Source organism: Lepisosteus oculatus, chromosome 3, assembly GCF_040954835.1.
Source record: "Lepisosteus oculatus isolate fLepOcu1 chromosome 3, fLepOcu1.hap2, whole genome shotgun sequence".
NCBI classification, from domain to species: domain Eukaryota; kingdom Metazoa; phylum Chordata; class Actinopteri; order Semionotiformes; family Lepisosteidae; genus Lepisosteus; species Lepisosteus oculatus.
In genome coordinates this window covers 20,033,728-20,061,486 of record NC_090698.1, presented here as the reverse complement: position 1 = coordinate 20,061,486, position 27,759 = coordinate 20,033,728, and the positions used below count along the sequence as shown (strand labels likewise).

At 34.0% G+C, this 27,759-nt stretch overlaps 1 protein-coding gene across 3 annotated transcripts in view; it reads left to right on the top strand.

Moving 5' to 3' along the window:
- The first annotated feature begins 1,065 nt into the window (after window positions 1–1,065).
- LOC102687203 (potassium/sodium hyperpolarization-activated cyclic nucleotide-gated channel 1) overlaps window positions 1,066–27,759 on the top strand; it is a 95,461-nt gene continuing 68,767 nt past the window's right edge. For all 3 annotated transcript variants that reach the window (XM_006627142.3, XM_069186992.1, XM_069186993.1), the window contains exons 1-2: window positions 1,066–1,552; window positions 12,964–13,387. In XM_006627142.3, coding sequence (XP_006627205.1) covers window positions 1,197–1,552; window positions 12,964–13,387 — 780 coding nt within the window. In that variant the 5' untranslated portion in view covers window positions 1,066–1,196. The remainder of the gene's footprint in view (window positions 1,553–12,963; window positions 13,388–27,759) is intronic.

Sequence of the window (27,759 nt, the reverse complement as noted above, 5' to 3'; positions counted from 1 at the left end):
GAAGAATTTGTGACATTATCTGCGTGATCCATACTGTATTAATGGATAAAAAAAACAATTACATAACACATTGACCCAGGAAGATCCGCACTTAATGTTTTGAAATTTATCACGTTCCAGTCTTTCATTGCATTTACTTATGATTTTTTTATTCACTTTAATAGAACTGAATCCCCATTTGCAGCGCTATGTACTGCATAAACTATACTGTTCACACAAGTAATACAATTGCTTGCTGAACGGAGGTTAGTTCTCAAACATGAACCTCTTTATAAATTGAACTCCCCTTTTTTGAACATATTTCCTTCACCTATGAAACCTAAATTAAAAATGCAAGTAAGAAACGTTTAAACTTGCGCATTTCACAAGTTGAAAGAAAAAAAAACATAAGAATCGTACAAATAGGCAAATAAATGGGTATTGAACTGTTCATGTTCTCCAAGTTGTAAACCATGCGGGATTGCATTGTTCGTTTGATTCTGTATCTTTGAGGCATGTCTCTATCATGATACACTCGAGTCGTTGCCTGGGGCTTCAGAAAAAGAAAATGAACTATTTTAAAAGGTTTAAACAATCATGGCCACTACGGCGACCTCAAATACTGATGAGGTTAGGCAAACACAACAATAATTGAGTTTTTGTTAATTGGTGTTATAATTTCACGTTACTCACGTTTCATGATATTTGAAAATAGTTATATTGGTTAATCTGGGTAAACCGTCAAATGCTATAGAATTTTTCAGTATTTAATGGAAACTTTGCAGTGTGCAAAGTGCAGAGAAGGAAGAAAATGCAGCTGTTCTAAAATTTAAACCAGTGACGTACACTGTGTTAAAAAACAACAGCTCGGGCTCATTAATTATATTAATATGAGGCGACGAGTAATTATGTGAGAACGATTATGGGATACTTCATGGAAATAAAATATTTGCCAGTTAGCGCCTCACTGCTATTCAAGCGACAATTTAACGAAGCTGGTTGAGTTGTAATTCCTAACAGTAGATGGCGGTAGCCCAAGAAACCTGATCTGGCGAGTTCACCAGAACTCAGCCTCAGTTTGCAGCATTTGCGCAGGAGGCAGTGAAGCTGATCAGTTGAAGGGCATCAAATGAAACAAGAGGAGAGCTTGCAGCGGGTCCTCTTGAGTTTTGCGTGGAGCCTGTCTTCAAAGCCAGGAGACAGTCCGTTTTGAAAACATGGCAGATAAATCCAATTCTTTTTCAAGCAACAAGGAAGAGAAATCGGACGGAAATAATGTGTTTCAGAGGCAAGACTCGATACAGAAGAACAATATGGGAAGCCAGAACATGAAAGACCATGGCAACTCAGTGGGCTTTAAGATGGATCGTGAAGAAGCCGTGGTCGGGTTCGAAGATTTGGATGGGTCATCTAGACAATCTGGCTTTATGCAGCGGCAAATCGGGGCCATGCTTCAGCCCGGGGTTAATAAGTTCTCCCTTCGAATGTTCGGCAGTCAGAAAGCAGTGGAAAAAGAACAAGAACGGGTCCAAACTGCAGGATACTGGATAATTCATCCCTACAGCGATTTTAGGTAAGCAGTCGAAAGTCACCTTCTCACGCCTCCTCTCGTACTCTAGTCTGCAGCAGACCACATTGTCATTATTCTCATGTGCTCAGTGTTTTCACAATTCCGATTGCCAGTGTCTATTATGCTGAATTGTTTCTGTGCCGAAAGAAAGAAAAAAACATACCAGTTTCTTTTAGCCGAGGCTGCATCATGCTAATTCAGAACTGAAGTTTAAAATTCCAGTGCCCTTGTGGACCAAAATGGTGAATGTCATCTTGATAAATTAAATAAACAAATAAATAACTGAGCACCATTTCGGATGGATGTGAACACTAACAATTACTATTAATATTCAAATCAATCATTACTATCATCATCGCATGTTTCATATCTAAAAATCGACATGTGTAAGTAAAGGTACAGTAAATGAAGAATGATCTCTAAAACAACCTTTTTGGGGGAATTCGTCGAGATTTATATTATATATCTTTCTGTAGCTGATTTGGTATCTTTCTTTATCACACATTTGTATTTAACATCGGAGACTGCACCTTTTATCTTTATAAAAATCACTATTATTTATTTCATATTTACATTACAAAACAGCCAGGACACCTGTTTATAAAGGATTAAACATCTCGAGATGTATTCTTTCACGTTCATCTGTTGTTCCGTTTTTTTAAATGCATGCGGGAAAATGTCTATCTACTGCAGCAAAATATATTATAACGAAACAACGTTAATTACGAAGATTATGCCTTTAGAATAGTAACAGAAGGAAAAAGAAAATACATCTCTGTTATTGATTAAATCTGTTAAATATACTGTATTATACTTCTTTCTATGCATTGTGAACATTTGATTTATGTGATGACATTGAATGTTACAGTTTTTGATATGACAATATCAATCTCTTATTTTGACTTGGAGTTATAATTTTACCCTAAAATGTATCATTTTAATATTATTATTAAATAAGTGGTACCGCACTGAAGTTTCTACAGGAAAGTCGTTACTGAGTTCAGCACCATTAAGATCTGACATTGCATTGCGGCTGTAGGTTGCGACGCCTGTGGTTCATTGACATGTTACATATACTGTAGTAGATGTCAGCATACTGTATGTACAGTATTTGTTGCTTTTTGATGGAAGATGATTACATGTATCTGGTCGGCTCTAAATGCGTATAACAATTACTTGTGTTTTTACAACGAAATAAAACAACGTTGCAAAATAGTGTTTAAACAAGTTCATGTAGAGAAGTTCTGGATTTGCAGCTGTGACCTCTTTTATCCGCTTGGGAAACCCGAAGTTATGTATTGCCTAAAGATCACCATTATTGTTTCACAATTAACTGCAAGACATTGGCATATACATAATACACTGATATGTTTAAAGATACTGTATGTGTTATTTGTTTCCTGCTCTTTATTTGGTGTGTTTTATCAAGGTGTTATACCACTATTGACACCAAGAACAGTGATAAAAGACTGCTGTACTTGGAACGACAAAACAAGAGAAAGCAAAACAATACTAAACTGTGGAGTAAACGTCTAATTATTTTCTTGAATATATTTCCATCCATCACAATATTTAATGTTCTGATCAGTTTCAATAAGTAAACCTACAGTAGCTGTGTGCCAGTTTTTCATGTTTCACGCTTTTCTACAGGTTTTCCTACTTTCCTACGTTTAATACTTTTTAAGCCAGAGTGATAACGTTCCTGAAGATTTTGCAATCGCTTGACACTACTAAAAAGTCAGATTCCTAGTATAAACGGATCTGCGGTAGTTTCCCATAATTATTATTGGTGCTGTCCTTGGTGCTGACAGTAAACTACTGTAGAACGGTCACACTTCCTGAGCACTTTAGCCTCCGAATTTACCTTCAGATTAAGAGTTTTCAGAGACTAACACATGGAATTTATGTGTAATTGAGGTTAAGGGAGATTTAAAGTCAAAGATACATGTGGTATCATTCTCATTAGTTTTAACTATGATGGTTTTATTATGTTGGATTGAAACATTGATATGTATTTGGAGGTTTTCCTTGTTTTGTAACTTGTATGTTCAAGATCTTTTCTCTGATTTTTGAGTGATAATAGTATGTGAGTGTCTCCTCCAAATGTGCTTTCTTATTAAAAGTGTCCCCATGAACTCTCTAGCACTAAGATTAAATTTGAAGGTGAGCTGGGATTAGACAACATGAGCCTGAATGAGATTACACCACGCCTTAGCATTTTTTTTTAAATCTAAATTACATAACAATTAGCATGACCTTTACATATCTGATATTAACAAGAGGTATAAATGTAGTATACTGCATATCGCAAGGAACTTTATACTATAATGTCTCTATGAGAGATGTTTTTATACAGTATATGGATAACTAACATGATATCAATAATGTTTCTTATTAATTTATAAAGTACTTATGTACTTGCTTTAAGTCACAAGTTTAAATGTTCTGGTTTGTATTGAAAAAATATATAATTAAATGATTAGGTTTTAAATATGTTCTTTCTCTTATACACTGTTTTGTGTACACTAATTAAAATAAAGAGTATCATTGTAGGCAACAGAAAGGTGATAGCACTTTTTGTGTGACAGATATCCCTTTTAATTTAACTTCATATTTAGTTTTTGAATGGTATGGTACATTCTTGTTAGGAAAAATATTCTTCCATTTCTGTATTTTATTTTATCAGAAGAGTACACATTTTTGGCATTGCTTAACATGAAACCAGAACAAGCTGACAAGCCATTACTCTGAAGTCCTGAGAAGGTTCCAATACTGATAATAAAATTGATATGGGAAGCTAAATAAAATTTTTTAAAGGTAAAAAATTGCTTATCTTCAAAAACCTATGGGACACATTGTATAATTGTATTTTATACATAATATATTATGGAATAGTATATAATTCTACAGGACATTATATAAATGTGACACAATTTCTCCAAGACTACAGTTCAACATTAGTAACATTGGGTTTCAATGTTCCAGAATGAGACAGATTGGAATTGTCAGATTGAACTTTTTGAGCACACACACACCCATGGCATGTTTGAAGAGAAAAAGGTGAAACTGATTCTCAAAAGGTCATATATCCTTTAGATAAATCTGTTATACTGTTATAGATTGATGGTATTTTGCACCCACTGGCACTTGGTTGAATTGAAGGGCAGCAAAATTCTAAAGCATACCAGTAAAGCTTGTCCAAAACACTGGTGTCTTCAGCTAAGTAGCTCAAGCTTGGTCTCAACTGGACATTCCTGCTGGAATAGGATTCAGAGCACTCACAGAAACAGATGACTAAATCATATGTCTTCCTTAATCATCACAATCTCTCTACATATGTCCAACAGAATATGTGGTGTATGAACTGCAGATACTGTAGAAGTACACCATTGTAAGCAACACATCCTCATTGAGTTGGTATGGTTCTGCAGACAGGAATGATGAGAAATGATCTGAAGCACTTGAAGATATTAGAAGACTAAAGAAAGTGCCTTCTTAAGGCTACATAATACAAAACAGGACTGTAGCATACTAATTGTGAATGTTTGATTAAATGTGAACATTGCCTATTTATAAATAGTACTTCTAAACATATTTTTGGCAGACAAACACTGTTTTTATATGCTGTATGATATTGATCAGACTTTTTGTTAACCAAATAAACAACATGCTCATTTTTATTTATTTTGCAGAATTTACTTTGTTGCACTTTATCAATCAATACATTGAAGGGACATACAGATATGCATACACATTTAGAATGTGCCTGTAAATGAGTGTACTGTATACTATGCCTGCAATTCTCAGAACAAAAAATGTTTTGGAACTTTTCTGAAACTTTTAGCTAAAGGCAACACAGGTATTTATGTATACTGGTGATATATTTATTTTCACATCACAATCTTGCTGATTATATTAGATGCAAACACAAAAGATTCTACTTTTACTACTTACTGTATGATACTGTTCGGTTACAGTGTTACATTCAAATTCTGTTTCATCTTTTGCAAGGCACAATGTAAGGTTACCCATTGTTTGCTCAGATCAGTGCAGTGTAGTGTGTTCTCTCTTTTTTTCACTTGTGCTGTTTTTCAGAGACTTGCTGAGTTTGGAACGTTTTACATTTTTATGTTTCCTGCACAAATTTAAATTTTCAGCCATATGCAGCATAAATAATTAATGTACACATTCAAAACTTCATGATACATCATGATTGTGAAGGCTAAAGCCTTTAAAATTTGATCCCCAGCAATCTCTTAACATAAAAGGAAATTGTGTCCAATTAGTAATATTTATTATTGACATTTTGTCAGAAATGTTTCATACATACATAAGTTTCTTATGTTTCATTCAGTAATTGTAGAAAATTGTTGTTTGTGAAGTGGGTGTAACTTTTGTTTATAGATATTCCAGTAACTCATTCCATGATGAACTGTACAGTATATGTTACAGAATGTGCTTGCATCTTATGTTAAATTGTATTTTGAGGAATTACAGTATTTCTTTGAATCAGAAAGCTTTTCTTTGCTACCATTTATTTCTTTGTGGATGTTCATGTTTGGAATTCCTAGTATACTGGCTGCATCTGTTGAAAGATAAGTAGATTATTTTAAATATAATTATCTAATTTGTCTAAGCACACGAAACAATCATGTACAGTAAGTACATCAACAATAAAAATGTACACTTTTGAAAAAGCTCAAACCAGTCATTTTAACTGAAATATTGCTGGGAATTCTGTTGTTCTTTTCTATGTTTGTCATGGGTTTTAATAGACCAGGATAGATTAACAGAAACACAAGTATTTGGTTAGAAAACAATCCTAAACAGGTTTCCCCTTGTAACACAATCTTCAGCAGTTCAACTACTTTCCTGAGAGAAAGGAACATACTGTATGTGGGTATTATCTTTAACTTGTGAGGTAGCTAGTAATATGGTCTTGCTCATAATTGAAAGGGAGACAATTATCTGTAACACAATCTCTAGATATTTAACAAGTCAGGGCCTTGCAAGAGCAATTATAGTCATTCTGTACACTAGTTCTTATCTGTACGTTTGTGTGTGTTTATATGCAGTTCTCATTGTGTGTGTCAATATATTATCATACAGAATATATAAGAAGAGTAACTCTTTTTATGCATGTGAGGCAGTGAACAGTGTAGCTTGTGATAGGATTCTTGTAAGCATCTATTTTAGTGCATGGCTGTAAAAATGTTATCAGTGCTTTGGGCATTTAGAAAAGTTCACTCTAGCTACAGCTCCCATACAAACACTTTTTTCCTTTCACCCTTAACCTGTAACTAACAGGGCTGATGCTGAAGGAAATATTTCAGTGCTGTCAGAGTGCTCACTATGAAATGCTGTTTAGAGTTCAAACTAACATTGATTTGTGTAGTGCAAAATTTGGGATTCTTATCTATTGTTTTTAGAATTTTGAAAGTGTCATGTAATAACTAAGAATTGCAGTAGTCTTAGTTTTACTAAATGTATAGTAATTTTACAATAACTATTACTTACTTCATATACTGTATCCTATATATAGTACAGTACTATATATGCATCTACACTATTTGTACATATCTACATAATAAGTACAGAATTGCATACATACTGTACTGTATAAGCACTTAAAGATATAAATAAAATAAAAATAACTGTATTTTTCATATTCTTTATTACATTCTATTTCTTAAGTAAGATAAATTCCTTAGTTTTACTCAAACAGTTAATGCATTATAGGAATGAAACTGAAAAAAATATATATACTATATTGTATTTGAAATATGATTATGTATGCACAATACCTTTCTTGACTTTTGACACTGGACAGACAGAATACTAAACTATTTTAAATAATTATTAATACGGTATATATGTACAGTACAAATCAGATTACTGCCTTATAATTTTTGTCATTTTTTTATAAGTCATTGGTAATTTTGACATCTCTAATATATATAGTAGTTGCATATACAGCATTAATCATATGAGCACATTTTCTAGATTGTTCCAGTCATTTATCTGTTAAAGAGGAAAGGCATTTCCATTTGAACAATATTAAGTACCAAATCTTAGAAATTAAAGTGTTGCTTTCAATGGGGAATCACTGTTATTTTCTTTTTATTGCTCTCTAATTTAGAATTGTCAGCTGGTAATCAACTCTGTTCATCACTACAGCCCTCTAGCCCTAGAGTGAGCCTCTTCTCTTTTGTAACCATTCTTATGTTCTTAGTCCATCTTGAGTCAGCAATGTGATTCACCTTAGACACCGTGTGTCCCACAGTGCACATAGCAGTGTTTATGATGATTGGAGGTCTTACAGGCATCACAGGCCATATACCAAGGGTCACTTTTGTAACTCAAGACAAACCCACTCTGGCCAACCCTGAAAGCACATGGCTGTAATCATTAGTAGACACTTCCCAGAAGGTTGTTAGGTTTTTACATTATAGGTTTTAATATGTATGCTGAATGATCGCAAATCTTTTGTGTTACTCAGTTGAATAAACGTTTACTATAGTTGACAAACTTCTAGTATAAAACAAAAATTATAAATAGTTCAGAACGGCCAAAACATTGTGTTCTCTTTCTTCTTTTTTTCAGCATGGAATAAACCTATTACTTGTTCCTTTGCAAAAATTATAAATAGCCTTTTTGCATAATATGTGGACTTTTATATCGACAGTATACTGTATTGTTTGTTATATTTGGTACAGGGATTTATTAAAGAAACACTAGGCTTTCTCTTCACAATCCTTTGACATATTTGTAAATGGAAATGATTGAATTAAACCTGTTTTTGCAGGAAGGACATGGAAACACTGCTTCTGCTATGACAAAACCATAATCAACCACAAATGTAACACAAAGCTACAATCTTGGCTAATATGTGATAGAGTTCTTTGAAGTGGAAATGCACTACTGTACATGACATTTCATAGCAAAATGTTTCTAGCAATTTTCAATCAGATGTAAAAGGAAAATCAACCTTTTTATCTTGTTGGCTTGGAGGTTGTGTGGGGAGTGAAGGTCTCTCTGCCCCTGCTGGGACTTGATCATGCACAGTACCAGTGAAAGAGGAAAACAGTGCAAAACATGAATAATAAAGGAAATCCAAAATCAGAATCATCCTGAAACTTGGATAACACCTTTCCCCTTCTCTTAACGACTCACCTCCTTCAACATCCTTGCTATTCATTCACAGATTGTGGCTTTTCACACCTCTCCTCCTGTTCTCCTTGAATATGTCCTTTCTCCACTGCTCCTCACCCCTTCTTACCTGCTCTCTCCTTTTTTTCTCCTGTGCCTTAAAGGGGCACAGCAACACTTTTTTATATATATATTTCATGGTTAAAAAGAATCAGCATTGATGAGTGCATTTCAAACCACAATGAAAGTAATGTACACAGTGACCTGTAAACCTCCAGTTTACATCACAAAATAGACTAAATTTCCAGGTATGCAGTGCCATATTCTGCAATTCAGAACTTGACAACAAAACATCCAGTGATGTGAAGCGGCCCCATGACATTGTAAACGAGCAGGTTTATGAATGCATCTCTCCAATAGAAATATTGTTCCAATTTTGAGACAGTTCTGCCGATACAGATCACATTGGAACATTTCTGCAGTGAAATGTCTGCTGCACAACCTGTACTTACTCAGTTGAATAAATGTTACAGCTTGTATTTACTTGTACATTGGATTACATTAGTCATTACGGTGACTAGTGAGCAGGAAGGGGTGCATCACGTCACAATTCAAGGGAACTCTAGCCCTCGTCTGAGATGATAGCAGGGGTTTGCGACAACATGTTAACTTACTGTACAGAACGTTCACAAAATTCAGAATGTTGAGCTTAATTCAAGATTTCTAAAATTTTTCTAAACCATCAATGAATTTATTTTGTTACCAAGATTTAATAACCGAGAAAATAAATGGTCTGAGAAATTGGGACTGCAGTTCCCCTTTAATTAATCAAGAAAATATTTTAATTAATAGATAATCTATCCTAAACCACTTATTTAAAAAAAATGATTCTATACAGTACATGGTCCCACGAAAACCATAGATAATTTATGTAATAGAAACAATGTAAGTAACATTAATTTAAATAATTTAAATGAATGACTAAATTTTTGAATAGGCATTTTTGAATAGGTCTTTGTGTTATGATGGCTTTTGCAAATGTGTACATGAAAATCCAGATGCATTAAGACATAGCACATTGAAAGTAATGTATATAAAAATCAAATATAAAACTAGTTTTGGGGTGTGTGGCTGGGAAGGCTTTTCCCAATTTTATAGCATCAAAAAGGGAAAAGAAAAGCAATTAAGCAAATTAAAAGCTACTATACTGTAAATTTATTCATCTAAGGCTTCTGTACTCAAAGGTTTCTGATGAGCATAGTTAAGTTAGATGCATTATGTACCCATCCAATTTGTCAACTTACTGTACTTGACCATAGGACAGTGCCACTTTTGAGTGTATATGAAATTCATTTTTAGAATGCCACTGTGTTCATGTTTGACAGTACATGCTGTATGAGGATTATATACAGTAGTTATAACAAATATTCTCAACCTTTTCTGACTACAGTCATACAATCTGGACCTTGATATTTGGATATTAAAATTCACATCAGTCTGTTTACTGTTTTCCTATTTTTTTTCTCAGTCTTACAGCTTCCTGCTACTGGCTCACGATTCCTCTCACTCAAGCCAAATTGTTTGTCTTTTCTTTGTGTTTCTGTTTCATCTATCTTTAGCCTGTGTCACATTGACAGTCCAGTACTATTCTCAGTGTTTTCCACCACACTCTTTTCTAGGCTTAGACTGACCCAGTCTTACTGCAGCACCATCAAAGGGTTACATTTACCTTCCCATTTAAACTCTTGAGCTGCCATTTTGTATCACACATATCCAGTCTATTGACAAGGGAGGAAGGTGGGGTCTGTAGATTCTTTCTATCTCTGTCTTGGCTTCTCTGAGGTGCCTTCAATGCCTTCCTCCTCAGCCTTGACAGGTGTACAGTATCAGCTTGTATCATCTTTAACATCTCCTATAATCTATTCTCTTCTGTGTAAGCATCTGGGTCTTAGCCTTTTTTTTGGCTGTGGGCAGGATAACTCCCTCCTGTCTCCTCCTGAGAGTTCTCATATTTCCTTCTTCTGACTCTGCAGCTTGCAGATCTCAGGAAACTCCACCCACCCTGGTTCTGGCCCTAGCCTGATGATCTCCCCATCTAGCTCTGGTTATGGAGGCAGTAGTCATGCCTACTCTTTTTCTGTTGGGATAAGGGGATAGGGCTGTGGCCTTTGGAGGCTCTGGTGCAGAAAACAAACCACATACAGGAGTAAGCTAAACAAAAGCAGCAGAGAGATATCAGTGAAAGGAAAATACATCAAAACACTACTATAGCTTTTTTTGGCCCTATCTTTTTTTTTTTTCATCTTGTCCCTTCTCAAGAATTGAGAACCGCTAACCTATTTCCAAGTGACAAACAAAACATACTTCCAAATATACTCTTTTAATCAAATAACAAACTACATGTACATATTTTGCCAGTTTTTCCTGTTTCTCTCACTTTCTGATTCTTTTGCTCAGTCTTCCTCTTCTAACTTACTGTTTTTGGCACTTGTTTTCACACTCTTCATTCTGCTATGAGCTTCAGTAGTATAGAAGTCATAAGCTTTCAACAATGTAGCTTCTCCTAAATAGTACAGGGGGCACTAACTCATTGTTAATAAAACAGTGTGTTACTAAAAGTACTATTAGATACTGTACAGTACTTTTAGACACCTTTGACTTGTGTGTTACTGTATATGAAACTGTATTTCCCAATCTGTTAGGATGTATACCTGATAAATTGAAAATACTGTAATTATGACATGCAAGAAGGAGTAAATTGCTTGGCATCCTTTATTTTGTTGTGCTCTTCTCCAGATAAGAAAGATGGAAAGTTTATCTAACATACCAAGCATCCTGCCTTACCTTACATTTACTGGAAATGTCTGTTGTTAGTTAATTGGAATTTCAATCTTTGTGAGAGTGTAATGATTTGAAACGCTGTTGCTCATGAGGAAAAATAAATAATTAAAGTGTAAGATTGATTTAACTTGAAAAATATTTGACAATATAAACCATTTTAACATTTGTTTTTCAGCTAAAATTCAGTTTTGATGCAAAGGAAAATATGAAATGTTTTCTTTTTAATTTATTTTATCTAAAAATAGATAAGAAATTGTATGAGTTTCTGTTCATTGTACCTTTTTGTATTTGACATTTTGATGTCCTGTTTTGAAAAAGAAATTAGTATACAATATCTATATTGAGTGATGTCAAAATGAAAATAAAAAATAAATAAAATAATAAAAAAATCTAAATAAAGGATGTTTTCTAAAGTACAGTATATGCCCCTTCATATCTTATGTATATTGTGTATATTGAATTTCTGTATGAACTACAATTTGCAAGCAGTGACAGTACTACTACTATACTACATACCACATACTGTACTACTATAGAAAACTACGATACACTTTGATCTTAAACTGAGTGTAACTGGAATACTGTATGGTTCTGTTTTCTACAGTATATGGTGAAAAAAATGTAGTTCCCTAAAAGGATTTCCAGGCAAGAGCAACCAAGAAGCCTTGGATCTCCAGTGTTAGTTCATGACGTTGAAAAGAGAATTTGAAAGAACATAGTAAAATATTAAAGGAAACAAACAAGGATCAAATTATACCTTTAAATCGTTACCATTTTCAAACTTCAAACCTATTCATTGATACCAGGTTCCTTCTGGCAGAAGGAAGAGGCCTCCTCTAAACAATAAGCCATCACCATGTACTTGGTTAACTGGCAAATGGATCAAAGATGTGATAGGCTTAGGTCGATTCCAAACTCAGTTAATCACGCACTTTGAGGAATCATGTGTCAAAATGTTTAGCACATTGATTAGCAATCCACATAATATATTTACATAACATAATAAAAAGAAAACAAATAAATAAAAGAAATAGCCTGGTATCTATGAAAATGTGTCATGATACTGAAATGAAACCATTACTTACTAGAGCAAAATGGCAAAATCCGTCTGGCCTGTTTACATCATATAAGTATCTCCTATTGTTGAAAGAAAATAGTTGAATTAAGCAGTGATAGACATACTGTAAAAGTTGAGTGTTATGCTTAAAAGAAAAAAAAACACAATGCACATGAAATATTAAAAAAAACGGCAAAATAAGTTATCTAATTATGTTTCAGAGAATATGGGAACTTCTAATTTAATTTTATAGTAATTCTCATGTTTTTTGAGCTACCATGTATGTCTTTGTGACTCTGTGTGGCATGTAAAAAGAGTCTTTGTTTATCCATTATTATTAATATGTTTGTCTGTTTTTGTGTTATAGGTTCTACTGGGACTTGATTATGCTCATCATGATGGTGGGGAATCTAATTATCATTCCTGTTGGAATAACATTCTTTACCGAGCAGACAACAACTCCATGGCTGGTTTTCAATGTAGCCTCAGATACCATCTTCCTAGTGGACCTTGTTATGAACTTCAGAACTGGGATAGTCAATGAGGAGAGTTCGGAAATCATCCTGGACCCCAAAGTGATAAAGATGAACTACTTGAAAAGCTGGTTTGTTGTGGACTTCCTTTCATCCATACCAGTGGATTATATCTTTCTAATCGTGGAGAAGGGATTCGATTCAGAGGTTTATAAGACCGCCAGAGCACTTCGCATTGTGAGGTTTACAAAAATCCTCAGCCTGTTGCGCCTCTTAAGACTTTCACGACTCATTAGATACATACACCAATGGGAAGAGGTAAGAACCTTATCTTTATACTGTACTGTACAGTATATGCATGTTTATAAACATAAAATCTACAATAAGATGTTCCACCTCACTTTTTGTTGCATAGCATCAGACAGTGGATGAAATAACATCTTGTAATATTTCAAGAACTAAATACTTGAAACTCCTATTTTTTCAATATAATTACTCTAAATTATAGGAGACTGATCTCGTTATCTGACCCAACTTGATTGCAGCACAATTTGCCCCTTCAATATACTTACAATAACCAATTTTTACCACTCTTGACCTCTAAAAGAGTGGCTTTGTTATCTTGGGTATCTTGGGAGACATTACAACCTTGCTTAGCTGAGATCATGGTGTACTGTATATTAAATTAATTAATGGATCTAAAAACTCAAATAATTTAAACATGATAATGAAGTTCTTGCAACAATAGTAGTAATTTGATGTTGTCTATTTTATTTTGAGACATTTTTCCCCAAAGTATTTAAAGATAAATTGCTAACATTCTAAAGTAAATGCAAGTAAATGTCTTGGTTTGCTCTCACTAAGATACAATATGCAGTCCTGTTAACATTAGACGTATTATAATTCTTTGTCTTTTACAATGATTTACGAGCATGATGGGTGAAGATCACTTTGTCTCTGTTGACTTACATTTTTTCAATATTGTACTGTAGCACTAATGAAATAGTTACAGTATTTGTTCTTGATGAGCAGAATTTGAATATTTCACTATACTAGTTTTTCAGAGTTTGGAAAGCCTAGCACTCAACGCAAAGATGGTTTTGTACGGTTCAGTGTTCCTACTTGTCTTTGTCAAAACAGATGTCATCCCATGTTCCATATCACATATCACTGTGAAGCAGTTTACGAGGTTAACACACTGTGGAAGATTGTGTCCAAGAGGAATTCTTTGCTTACTTGCCACTCTCTAGATTGTAATGACCCCTGAGACTTCTTTACATTTAAGGTTAGAAATACAGTAAATCACAAGCAGTGCTCCATGAAATACAGATTTTTTAAATATAAATTATAACCCCCTTTTGTGATGGCAAAGAAAATTTTGTGCTTTCGTCTTCGTTTACTGTAGGTGCTATTTTCAAATTTTATAAAGAAACTAATTTTACATCATGTAATGGAAAATGCAGAGTGGCATTGTAAGGCATAATGAAGAGACATATAAATAATGCAAAACAAAGAAAACATATTAATTTGATAATTACAGTACATATACTGTAGTAAGCAGGAGAGGGAATTGTAAACTGAACTTAAGTTGCCATTCCTATTTACCTCAAGAAGTGGGATTATCATTAATTTAAAATGATAAAGTTTGATGTTTCTTATGCATAAAAGCTTGTGTTTCTGTTTATTCTTGGAGTACATGACTAAAACACACAAAAGCTGAAAGAGATGGATATAGTAAATATGCAATGCATATACAAATATACAATGCATTACCACTGTTAATTTCTTCTTTATTATTCTTCCACACCGAGGGCCTGATTAACTCAGTAGTGGGCTGAGGCGGACAAATGCATTGCCCCCTCCCAGCTGTAGTAATGTGTAAATACCCGTATGTTTGTCACTGTAGCTAAATACCTCATTCACAAATAGCTTAGTTCTCAGTTTTAATTATTATGTAGTACAATTCTCTTAAAACATTTTTCACAGTTTAAGCAGTCAGAGCATCACAATTTTACAATTAGCACATCTTAATTTGAGGAGGTATTAATGATTAAATAAGCCCAGTGCACATTGGATATATAATAAATGCAAAGCAATTGAATTAAAAATATTATTTGCAATTGATTAATATACTTTTCTTCTTTTAAGCGGTTTGAGAAGCCTTATGACTTACACCAAAATCCAACGAAACTATAAAGTATTTTTTTAATCTCAAATAAAGCTGAAGTATTTACTTATACTTTGCTGTTGATTGTTGATTGTTGATCAATTTTTTACACAGAAAATGGCAGTTCTCCAGAACAACTACAAAGTGATACAGCTAGAGAGAGGGACAGAGCTAAAGATATTAAGTGTACATTAAAAAGCATGTGACCACACGTATCGCTCAGGACTAGAGTATACATGGTCATCATTACTGATGTCTTAGCATTTTTTAACACTGAATATTCAAGTAATCTAATGATGTACAAAATCAATTTTTGTACTTTAATTCTTCATTTGCTGCATTGTAGTTCAGTTATTAGGAAGTCAAAGATGTCATAATGTATTTGAATAATGATTTCTTCTAAATGAATTTAATCTGTGAGTTACAAAGACTTCTTGATTTTTCTTTTGTTTTGTTTTTCCACTTTGCTGACCTTCAATAGAGACAGTTGCTGACATTAGAGATTAGTTGTAGCCTACTCTCCATTTTAGTATTTTAGCCACTATACTGTGTATTCCTTTGTAACTAGCAAAATCAACTAATGAACTGGACTTTCTGCAACCACCTTTGCATGTACTTCATCAGCAGTAGACAGGTGAATATCCTATTTGTGTGTATTTGTGAAGAAATTACTGCTCTGTTCTACTGACCTGGAAAATCATATCTTGTTTGAATCTAAAAATAAGTGTACAGTTTCAGAAAAATATAAAAATATATTAGAAAATAAAAAAACACTTAGTAAATCTGATAGGGCTGTCCTTAGACATTTGGGTCCCAGGAACGTGCCTAGTTTACCTACAGTATTGCTAATCTAGCCCAGGCTACAATGTTAATGACATTTGAAATTGTGTGGAGGTGTCTAAAAAATATCTAAAATATTCCTTTCTGCATCTTGTAGACTAAAATGTTATATGATTCCATTGCAAGCAAAAAAGGAAAGGAGATTTCACTGTTTTTTTGTTTAAGTTGTTTAATGTTAAGCATTCTTTAGTGATGTAAGTGCTGAGAATTTCCCATTTAAAAAATGTTCTCTGCATGCTGACACATTCGACACCATTTAACATGGCTGGAAAATGAACTAAAATACAAATGCCTGACTTACTAAAATACAATAAAGCAAATACTGTACATGAAGAAATATCCCAACAGCTGTAAGTGTATTATGGGCCTCATTGGATATATAATACTAAGGGATTTATGTTTTAAAATTAACTTCTACAGTACCTTACAGAATTAGAAGGTAAATTAAAATGTACAAAATCAATACAAAAAGCATGAGCCTTCCAAGTGTTTTTCTTCCACTGATAATTTAACTAATATGACATTCCTTCGACAGATCAGTGTATTTTGAGACTGTATGAATGACCTTTTCCTTTGGTGTTAGTTTTGGTTCTTTACTGAATTGTAAATGATAACATGGCATCTGTCTTGTCTTTCGGAAGACTCAGACTAAGCTAGCTGCTGGTTCAGCAGAACAGTGCTGACATTTCTCATGGTGAGAAAACAAATCAGTTAGAGAACAGGATAGTTTTGATCCAAGAAAATCTGCTTTAAGTATTTGGAGCTATTGTAAGTAAAATATAAAAAATACAATAAAATCCAACATACGTTTTTGATTGCAAACACATCTAACCACGTTTTGTGTGATGTTTCACATACACATGGTGACTAGATGTATATTTCATAGACAAAGAATATAGATCAATACTATTCTCAGAAGCTTTCAAATGCAGCTACATTTTGATTAGACATCCAAAGATATGCTTATTTTGAGACATAAATAAGACATAAAATTTGAATATTGCATGCTTCTGCATTTTGAACTCTTATCAAGTTACTTCTATCAAGTTATTGTATATTTATATCATATTTCATATAATTTAGGGAGTCAAATTGCCTGGTTTTCAATGTAAAATATACATATTAATCACATTATGAAGGTGATATTTATTTTTGTCCTAAAAGTGACATGGCACAGTAACTCCAATTGGTTCATTAGATGAGAACTAACCAAATGGAGAAGTCTGGAAAAGTCTACTTTTTGTGAATTTACTGAAAGTAATACATAGGATCATCCTGAATTCATAAACATCTCCCTCTCCCTGAGATTCAAATGTAATTTCACTCAGTGCCCTTCCAATTAATAATCCATCTCCCTAACGATGTTCGCTGCACTTTTTTGCATAACAAATTACCCAGTGATAATGTTTTTGCACAAAAAAATTAACTTTCTGTTCTCCTCTGTGCACCCTAGGGCAATAAACTAGTTTTCTAAAGAATGAAATGTGTCCAAAATGTGTTCTCTACACACACCAGTGATTCAGTAGGCTTCTCAGGGAGAAGAGAGAAATAGTCGCTAAGTTGATCCATGACAGGAAGCTTGCATGCCTTTTTCTTTTTATTAATATTTATTTAAATACCAATTACTGCTATTGATTGGAACATGAGCATACACTACCAATAAATCAAACCCCTAGATGGGTCCATATTCATGTACTGTATATTTTAGACCTACAACATAACTGCATTTTCATGAAAGTATTATTAAAAGATTAACATAACCTTCTTAAATACATATACTGTACATAAATACATACATTATAATACAATATTAAAAACTGTATAAGTACTGTAGAATGTATAAGTATGTAAAAGCTTTTATTCAGTAATTGGTGGCACCTCCTTGTGAAGCAATTAATTCAAGTAGATATGTCCTGTAGCTGTTTATCAGGAATTTTAGACCCTTACTTCCGTACTTCCATACATTGATGTTTTTTACTTCTTCCAGTCAGTGACAGTGTTCCCTTACATGAATAACTTGCTTCAGGTCCTACCATAATATTTAATGGGGTTTAGGTCCAAAATTGGCTAAACCAAAATGCTAAGTTTCTTTACACACTCTATTGTGGGTCTACTTGTATTTATAGTGCCATTGTCTTACTACATGATACTTTTGGCTCAGCTGATGGATGTACTATATAGCCTGGTGTTCTCCTGAATTTTCTGAAAGAATACTGAATTCATGAAATTCTCTCAATAATAGCAAGTTATCTAAACCTTGAGGCTATAAATCAAACCCAAACTATGGTCAACCTACTGTATCACCATGCTTGATATTCAGGAGTGGATTCTTCTATTGTAAGGCAGTTCTTGGTTTTTACCACACAAAACATTTCACTTTGTAGCCAGCAAATTCAACTTTTGCTCTTTGGCGAACTGAAGATGGGTGTTAATGTTCCTTTTAGAGCACAACATTTTCTCACTATCCTTCCATAAAAATCATTCCCGTTAACTCTAAAGTTTGAGTCATGAGCACTGAAATTATTTTCAGTGATAGAGGTCTGCAGATCCTTAGATGTTAATCTGGGAAAATCTGTGACTTTCTGGACCATTTCCAGCCTTGTCTTGGAGAGCTCTTGCAGGACAACAAGCTGTTTCACCATGGTCTTGAATATTTTCCATTTATAGACTGTCTAACAATAGTGCGATGGAGATTCAAATATTTATCAGCTGTTTTGTCACCCAGTACATATACGACTATATATAGCTACTATATATAGATGCCCAGCCATCTACATTGGAGAAACAGGAAGGAGACTCGGAGACCGCTTCAGAGAACACGTCAGGGCTGTGAAGATTAAAGGTCCAAGCCCATTGTTTCTCATTTCACCTCTGACGGCCACAACCACTCTAATCTCTCCGTCTGTGTTCTCAAAGACGGTTTTCCGAACTCATACATCAGAAAGACCACCGAAACTAAAATTATTCTGCAGTTAGGATCACACATTCTCCCTTCCCTTAATGACAGATTACTGTTCTTTTAAATTTTCTCCATTCATTGAAAGTTTCATTTCACACCTCTCTGCACCCATTCTGACTTCACACCTCTTGATTGGCCTCTCTTTCTGTCCCCTGCTCCCGCCTCTCACTCCTCCTCCCTCCCAACCTTTGTTCTCCCGCTACTTTACCTTTGCCTACTGCCCTGTCTCTCTCACACCCGAAGAAGGCTCCACGGCCGAAACGTTGTGTTCTCTTTCTTCTTTTTTTCAGCATGGGATAAACCTATTACTTGTATATATAGCTACTGTATACAACAATTCTTTATCTTATGTTCCCTGAAATTTCTTTTGATCGTGACATGTTATCACTAACCTGTGTGGTGAAAAGACCAAACTCACAAAATGTCTGACCATTACATACTGTTGGAGAGGATTGCCAAACCTCAGTCACTGTCTACTTGTTGCCAATCATTTAACCACCTGATCCTAATTACCCTCTAAATTGTGTGGTAAATTGTGAAACTAGAGTTTCCCTAATTTTACATACACCAATTCTAGATTATTCTATTAAAATTATTTTCCAAATGCTGCATACTGTATTATTGCATCTCAAAACACATTGAACTGGTCAATATAAACTATTTTGGTTATTTAATAGAAGATCATTTTTTAATTAGAAGGGTACCATGTTAAGAAACTGTAATTCCCAAAATTAGAGGTTCACAAACTTTTCCTAGGCATTTTATTTTTTACTGGAGTAAAAAGATAATTATATTATTTGTATATACAATCATGGATCTTGTCATTGTTGTTGTTGTTCTTGATGAGGGCACACTTGAACACTGGCAGAGTATAGAGTTTCTCTGGTAATGTATCTGAGACACTGGTTTTACTGTAGGTCAGAAAATATCTTTGTCCGATCCGTCTTCTTCAATGGTAAATTTAAGGATCATTTTTTAGTTTTATATTATCTTAAAATAACAATTGGACTGGTTATGCTAGCACTGTACAACTAAGGTGCACTGTTGAATGTCCTTGCTGTATGCTCATTACAATCCAGAAACAGATCATCATCTGTGTAGATTGCATTCTGCATAAAGATAATACCTGAGAAATTCAGTACCATAACTCCATTTCTCCATAACTCACTTGTCAGAACATTCAATACAGAAACTTGTCAGTAAGGAGTTGTTTCCCAGTCATTGGACAATAGTGATATGGTTAAGTGTCATCCTGACTTAAGCCGGTTGATGTAGATTTCCTCATTTTCAAGCAGCCCAATGTTCTAGTTAACAGATGTCTAATTTGTTCATGTGCCATTACACTTTTAGCCAAGGAATTTCTTAGCCAAGAACACTTAATGTCCTAAATTCTATGTGTATTGCAATCTGCTTTCAAAATTGAAAATGTTGAAAATAGTGTTCTGTAAAAATGCTATTTGTACCATGATCGACAATGCATTCTGATTATGTGCTGCCTCAAGAAAAATAAAAATGAATATGGAACTGAAAAGAGCATAAAAGTAAAGTACCTTCATTTTTATTTTAATGTCTATCATATTTTGAACACTTGAAGGTTTAAAATGTTTATCCTCTACCAAAACAAAAAATCATAAATTACATGCAAAGGAAGTGCTAAATCAGACATCAAGTAATGTCATTTCTTTACTTTCAGGAAGGTAACATAGAGCAATAAATCTTCCATATTATACATAATATCATAATTATAATTTCAATATAAATATAACATAAATTCAATAGAAACGGAAGCTTAATCTCAAAGTCATTATTTCTTATTTATACTGTACAATTAGGAATAGCCAAACTGTGTTTTTCATGTATAGGAAGATACAGACCAAAGGAGAGAATGAGGAAGGTAACAGAATCATCTTACTAGCACACCTTTGAGCCATTTGTTTTTTGACACAATAAAGGCTAAGCAAATTATTATTGTACTACATCAGGTGGATGAGTGGTGTGTCCATCCCAATAGCATTGTATACAGTACGTGCAAGTCCACTGTGCACTGTGTCACTGAGAACTGGCGGAGCCCTGGCCAAATAATCCCACCCTAACTTTGGCGACAATTGTGTGCTGTTGCATACTGTGTGAATCCCAGTCACAGTCAGCTAGTGACTCAGGCTTGAACCTGTGATGGCAGGGTTCAACTCGTGCCAGGCAAGTAGCATTACTGGTTGAACAACTTAACAGGCAAGTCATTATGTGTACTGGGTTAATGGGCCTCTAACACCATCTTACCCATTAATAGTCATTGTATTGATATTTCTGCATTTGTCAAGCTTTCTCTTCACAATTAATTTTCTCTCCAAACATTGCAAACCAGCTTTACAAAAAGGAAAATGAAATTAATTAATCACAGATGCACAACTGAATCATTATTACTGTACCTTCAAAAGCCCTCAGTATAGAGGGCTCTCTCCCTATCTGTGTGTCTGTGTCTCTCATGGAGAGCAAGCTGGGGTATGTGAAAAGATAATTCCTAATGCAAGAAATTGTAAAAGGTAAATAAAATAATGTTATATATTATATATAAATCTTCACTCTAACCTTTCCATATGTATACAGTATGAGGCTGTTCAGCAGCCAAATTATGTAAACCAGAATTGCCAAGTAACACGGTTCATTTCATTCAGATCAAATGGTTTCTGCAGATTGCTGTCATTTTTCTGTTTAATAATGTTGGGTTATTTTTTATAAAAAGCTTATACTGTACTTCTGTTCAAATTCCTCTGTTACTGGAAAGAAGAAAAATAACATTTACACATGTCTGGACTTTTCCACAGCAGTAGACACAGTAGCATGATCACATGATGTTCCACAGAAGCCAGTTTTAATAGAGTTTTAAACAAGTTCAGGAGGAGGTAACATTCTAATCTGGTCTCTGCTTCCACCTGCTGTACATATAAACAACCCGCTGCTTTCTGACGCGCTGGTGCGCATTTCTTTTTCACGATGCCATTGCCCCATCTTCGCCATTGCAGCCACTCTCTTTCATTTAAGGTGGGGTTTTGGAGTTGTCATTCTCCTCAGCTAATTGTATTGTATATTGTATAATTGTAATGTATTTTTTTCCTCTGTATTGCTTTCCTGTACAGTATGTAGAAAAATCAGTTTCCGCATTTTTAAAACTGTTTCTGATAATATTTTGATCATATTATGATAGAGAATAGACCTTAATGATCAGAATTGGACTATTTGATCAAAAATGAAACATACAAAAGAGGTACTGTACTTTTGGCAGCAAGTAGAGAGATATAAAACCATATTTTTCTAAATGGAGACTATTGCCCTTTAATACCTCTTTTAGAAGCTCACATTGGACTAATCGAAGGCTCCATGGCCGAAACGTTGTGTTCTCTTTCTTCTTTTTTTCAGCATGGAATAAACCTATTACTTGTTCCTTTGTAATCTAATCTAAGTCCTGTTGTTTCTAAAAAGTGCTTTTGCAGCTAACATTCTAATGATGACTTGCAAATGAATTAATAATTTGTAAAGTCAGCTGATTTAATTTCCTGGTAACATTAATACATTTAAAAAAGAAATTCATGAACATTAAGATGATATATTGAAAGGCATTTTTGCTATATAAAATTTAAAAAATACCTATTCGTATTGTTTGTAGCCGACAGGATACCATTTAGTCTGTAAAACAAAAATATGCTACAAACCTTTATTCATGAGGCCCAGAATGAGGGTATTGCTTTCATTTGTCTAATGTCTGCAAAGCTTCTGCAGTGAGTTCTCAGTCAGCTGGGTATATCAGTGTGTCTGCCATTTGGCTTGTTAATGCTTGTATTTTTTAACTGTACTGATTGAACATCCACCTTGGGACCAGAGGATTTTTATTCAATTCCCTGTAATAGCTTTCAATGCTCAGGACATTGATGTATCCTTCCAGCACGTAATTGCAATACGTGTTCTCAGATTATAATGAGAGAGCTGCAGGCTGGGTGTCACTTTTGGAGGGCTACTAGTATTGGTAACACTGCCTGTAGCTCTGTTGGCTTGTAACCCTGTTAGCTAAGCCACTGTATATTCGTACAGTTTTAAGTTAAAGGTGAGATGGCAATAAGAAAATTGTTCTGAAGTTTGTACCACATATTGTTATAGTTAATTTTACATTTATCATCAAATTTTGTTAACAAAAAATGTTAAATAGGTAGGTAGATGCAGATTGCCTACTGTATGCATTTTTTTGTTTTCATGGTCATTTGTCACAGACTTCAAAAAAGAAATGGAACGTAACTAAAGGACAAATGTTATACTGCTTGCGTAGGTATTTCTGCTACACGCAGGTGGGGAATTTTTTTAAGTAGCCTCTTGTGTTAATCATTGCCAACTTAGTGATGACAAACGAGTTTTCAATGGACCAGGTGCACAGTCACGTATGTTTTAGCATTTTGTTTCCAAAGTCATAAACCTTCTATCAACCTGCAAAAGAATTCTGCTATCAGCATCAATTTAAAAGATACAGTGTCCGTCTATTGTAGTCACACATGATGGGATGAATGGAGATGAATCCCTTGTAGTTTTAAAATGTAAAAAATAGGGGAGCACATTGAGCGCAGAGGTTAGTGTTGCTTCCTCATAGCCCTGAGGCCCTGGGTTCAATTCCCAGGCTGCTGTCTTTGTGGGGTTTGTATGTTCTCCCCATTTTCACAAGTTTCCTTCAGGCGTTCTGGTTTCTTCCCACAGTCCAAAGACATACTGGTACAGGGTAGGTTAATTGTCTCTAGGTGTAAGTGTGTGTGTTTGTGTCTGTGTGTGCCCTGCTATGGACTGGTGTCCCATCCAGGGTGTATCCTGCCTTGCACACCTTGCTTGCTGGGATAGACTCCAGCACCTCTATGACCTTGTACTAGATAACGAAGGTAGAAAATGGATTGATGTAGAAATATAAGAGCACTTCAGTAAAGGAAAACTGTATATTCTATACTTAATATGTCTCTGTGTTCTAGAGTGTTTTCTAATCAAGGCTGCTTAACATACTGCAGAAACATACTGTAGCAGTAGTATACTAGATATGCTTTCCTGTATGTGCATAGAACTATATTTGAAAAAGACAGTAAACTGCTCAAATATTGTGATTGCTTTATGTTCTGAAACATTAAAACTTTGTGAAGACCAGCTTGAAGGGTACTTACATTATAAGGCATGCATGAACATGTAAAATCTCACCCTGAGCCACAGCTATTATGATTTTAATTATGCAAATATAAGTATTAACTAATCTGTAATTACTATTTTTTCTTAGATTTTTTCAACATACTCGATGCTATAAGTGCCTGATATTATAATGACTGCAGTAACAGCCTGTGTGAAAATGTGTTTTGCAATGTGCATTAACTACTGTATATTTCTAAATACTGGACTATTTTCAGGTGAAAAGAGAAGTATGTGTAAGGAGAAAGGAAGAAAGAAGATAAAATATGGTCAAATACAGTATGAAGTCAATTTTAACTTTTAAGCAAAAGTTAATGGTACTATGCTTAGCTCTCATTTGTGAGGGTTTAGCTCGATATTTCCAGAGATAATTCAAAGATCTGGCATAATGCTTGATATACAGTACAAGCTCATTTAAAAAAATGGATATAATTTGTATCTCATTCTGGGAATGTAGCACTTTTTGTGAAGAGAAAGCACTAGTACCTGATGCTTTGTATTTGAATCTCTATGTATTTGAGCAATGCCCAAAGCTTACACAGTTGGCACTCTCTTATTCTTGAGGAATATTTAGAACATTCTTTACCGCATACTTTTTTTCAGCCACTTCAATACCCCTTTAAGCCTACTTCTACTTTTCGGCTTTATTCAAATGAGTTTAAACTTACACTGTTGATGTGCTCAACATTTCTCATGAACGTTCAAGCATTTGTAGGGTATTTTTAGTGCAGACACTAGATGTACTGTAGATGCATATGCGTATTGAATCAACCACATACTTTAGCAACACATTGTTACAGCTGAAACTGAAAGACATAAAAAGTGTCTTTATTACAACTTTTGTTGAAGTCATGGATCACAAATTTAACTGAGTCATAATACAATTTGAATTTTAGTGAACTTATTTGAACTTATTTGTGCTTACATTACTCCTGTATTAAATTACTGTTGTGTGTGCATTAACGCCATACATAATGGTAACTGTTTAATTGTCAGAATATAATTACAAAATTTAAACAAGGAATGAGCTATTCTGGTGAGATAAGAAGAGATTAGACTAATCTGGCCTTATTTTTAAAATGACTTGGCCTTGTGATGGTATGGCTTCTGAAGAAGTTTATAGAGCAGCATGTCATTATCCCCCCTAAGGATTTAACTTTGCATCAGCCTGAAGATTTCTCACACTGGTGAGAAAAAGTTAATTAGTTAATTTCACAAACTTTTTTAAAACAATGGAATACAAACTGTAGCATTAGGGTGGTCTCTGTGCCTCAATTTCTGATCAATTTCACAAGATGACAGGCTTTTGTGATTTTCTCATATATCTCAAAGAATCATATGAACATATTGTACTATGCAGAATACACTAATTACGAGTCACCTGTTGTGTACTGTGACTAACAACTCCTCCTTGGATTCATATTCTGCTGATCTTATTTTTTCACTTATTTCTACTGCATGAAAAACAGCTGTAATGATTTACCTTGAAATTCAAAACTAATGTTGCATCAAGGTTAAATTTAGAAAGATCTTCTTATCATGTCTTCCCTTTGTTGATAACCTTGCTGGCTCTGTTTAGATTTAAATGGAAGGTTATCTTTAAGACTTGGAATGCAAAACTGTACATTCATAATGCATATACAGTACACTGAATGCAGAATGACTTTATTTTCATTCCCGTCTTCATTTTTAATGCTACTCAATAATGCTGATTTATTAATGAAACTGACTGATGCAAAGGTCATAAAAGAATCACACCACAGACAAAGAAGCAACACAATCTTGCTCAAAATTATGTTCTAGCTATCAGAGTTTATATTTGTCATTTAAAATACAGTTCAGTTCTTTTTGTAAAAAGAGAGTTGAGAATATGTATTTGAGATCAGATGATTCTCATGATGAGATGTACAAAAGAAAGTGAATCAATACATGGTTCTTAATTGTTTCTTCGATATTCTAGCTAAAATAGAACTCTTCGATTCCATTATCTAATCATGAAGGGTAACACATAAAAATGTTTTACCCTTACTTAAATATTTACTTGCCCCACTTAACCATTTATAATCTAGAGTTATTATGTGGTCACACACAAAAAGTCTTATTTTTAAGACCACTTAGCTCACTCATTGTTCACGATGGAAATTTTAAGTAAATTGTACTTGAGAATGAAATATATTAATATTACAGTATATTAAAAAGAAATGTATTAGATTTAAGAAGCATGATATTTTCTTAAATAAGTTACTGTATATTAATAATTTTTAGAATAAAAGGTAGCTGAAAGATCCATGGATAGTATAGATCTTGTTATGTAAAATAGATATGCTGCTGCGTGTAAGTAACGTTATTGAATTGTATAATTTTGCATTATATTTACTTTCACCTGATATTTCTGAACTGCAAAGAGATACGTACTGTAATTTTAAAATACACTTAGCTTTTTCAATAAATTTATTCACTGTAATTAAAGCCCATAAGTATAAACCGCCTTACTACTGTATATTCCATCTTTTTTTTGTTGAGGAGAGAACATATTACGGTAAAAAATCACTCACCTTTTAGAGTGAGTTATTGGACTGTAGTTTTTTATTGAGGTCTTTTAATTATTAAATAGATCCTACCAGTTTCAATTTATTATCTCTTCTTATGTAGAATTAACCACATTAAACAAAATGGAGTTAAGAAATATCTACAGGTGGTAACGTAAAATATCCACAATTTAAAATGTGCACTATAATTAAAATGTGTATTTTAAAATATTACTCAGAACACTGATTTTCCTCATGAGCAACACTTCTGTAAGTTACTGTATATTAGTAGTTAATGTTAAAAATGAATGTAAAAAAAATGTTATGTTTAGTTTTGCTTGAACATCATATGTTAAAGCTATTATTATTATTATTATTATTATTATTATTATTATTATTATTATTATTATTTGGCTGCCTTTGTAGGAAAGTATTTGTGGGGTAATGATCAGTTTCTAAACATGGCTGTGGTTTAATCTCACTTGTTTTGGCCAAGTTTCTGGTTTTGAGTCACTCACATGTTTCAACCACCACAGAAGGTCAGATAAGGGTTTTCACCATAACCCACCAAGCTCGCTTTGCTCACATGGCATTTAATCTTTCACCTAAGCTGACTGCCTTTTCAGTTGATGCAATCTTCTCCTCTTCCCAGGTTCTTTTTTCTTCTCTTCCACTAAGCTATTTGCTTTTTGGAATAAACCCATGTAAACCCACAGGGCCGGATTTATCAAGGATTTTGCACTGAAGTCTAATTTGCAGCAGGTCTTTTTTTTTCTGAAAAGAAAATCAAGTCTCTTCTTGCAATGAATTAGTGACTTCCTGCTTAATCACCCTTTTCAAGTTTGCAATTCACCACTGCAGCTGTTGGTTATGTGATAATTTAGATTTACAGTTTGGATTTTCTAGTGAAGGCTGCAGTAAGTTGAAAAGCCCTCAAAGCGAGGATTCACCCTCTGAGGTCATGCGCAGTGTGTCCGACTATTTCTTCAAAATG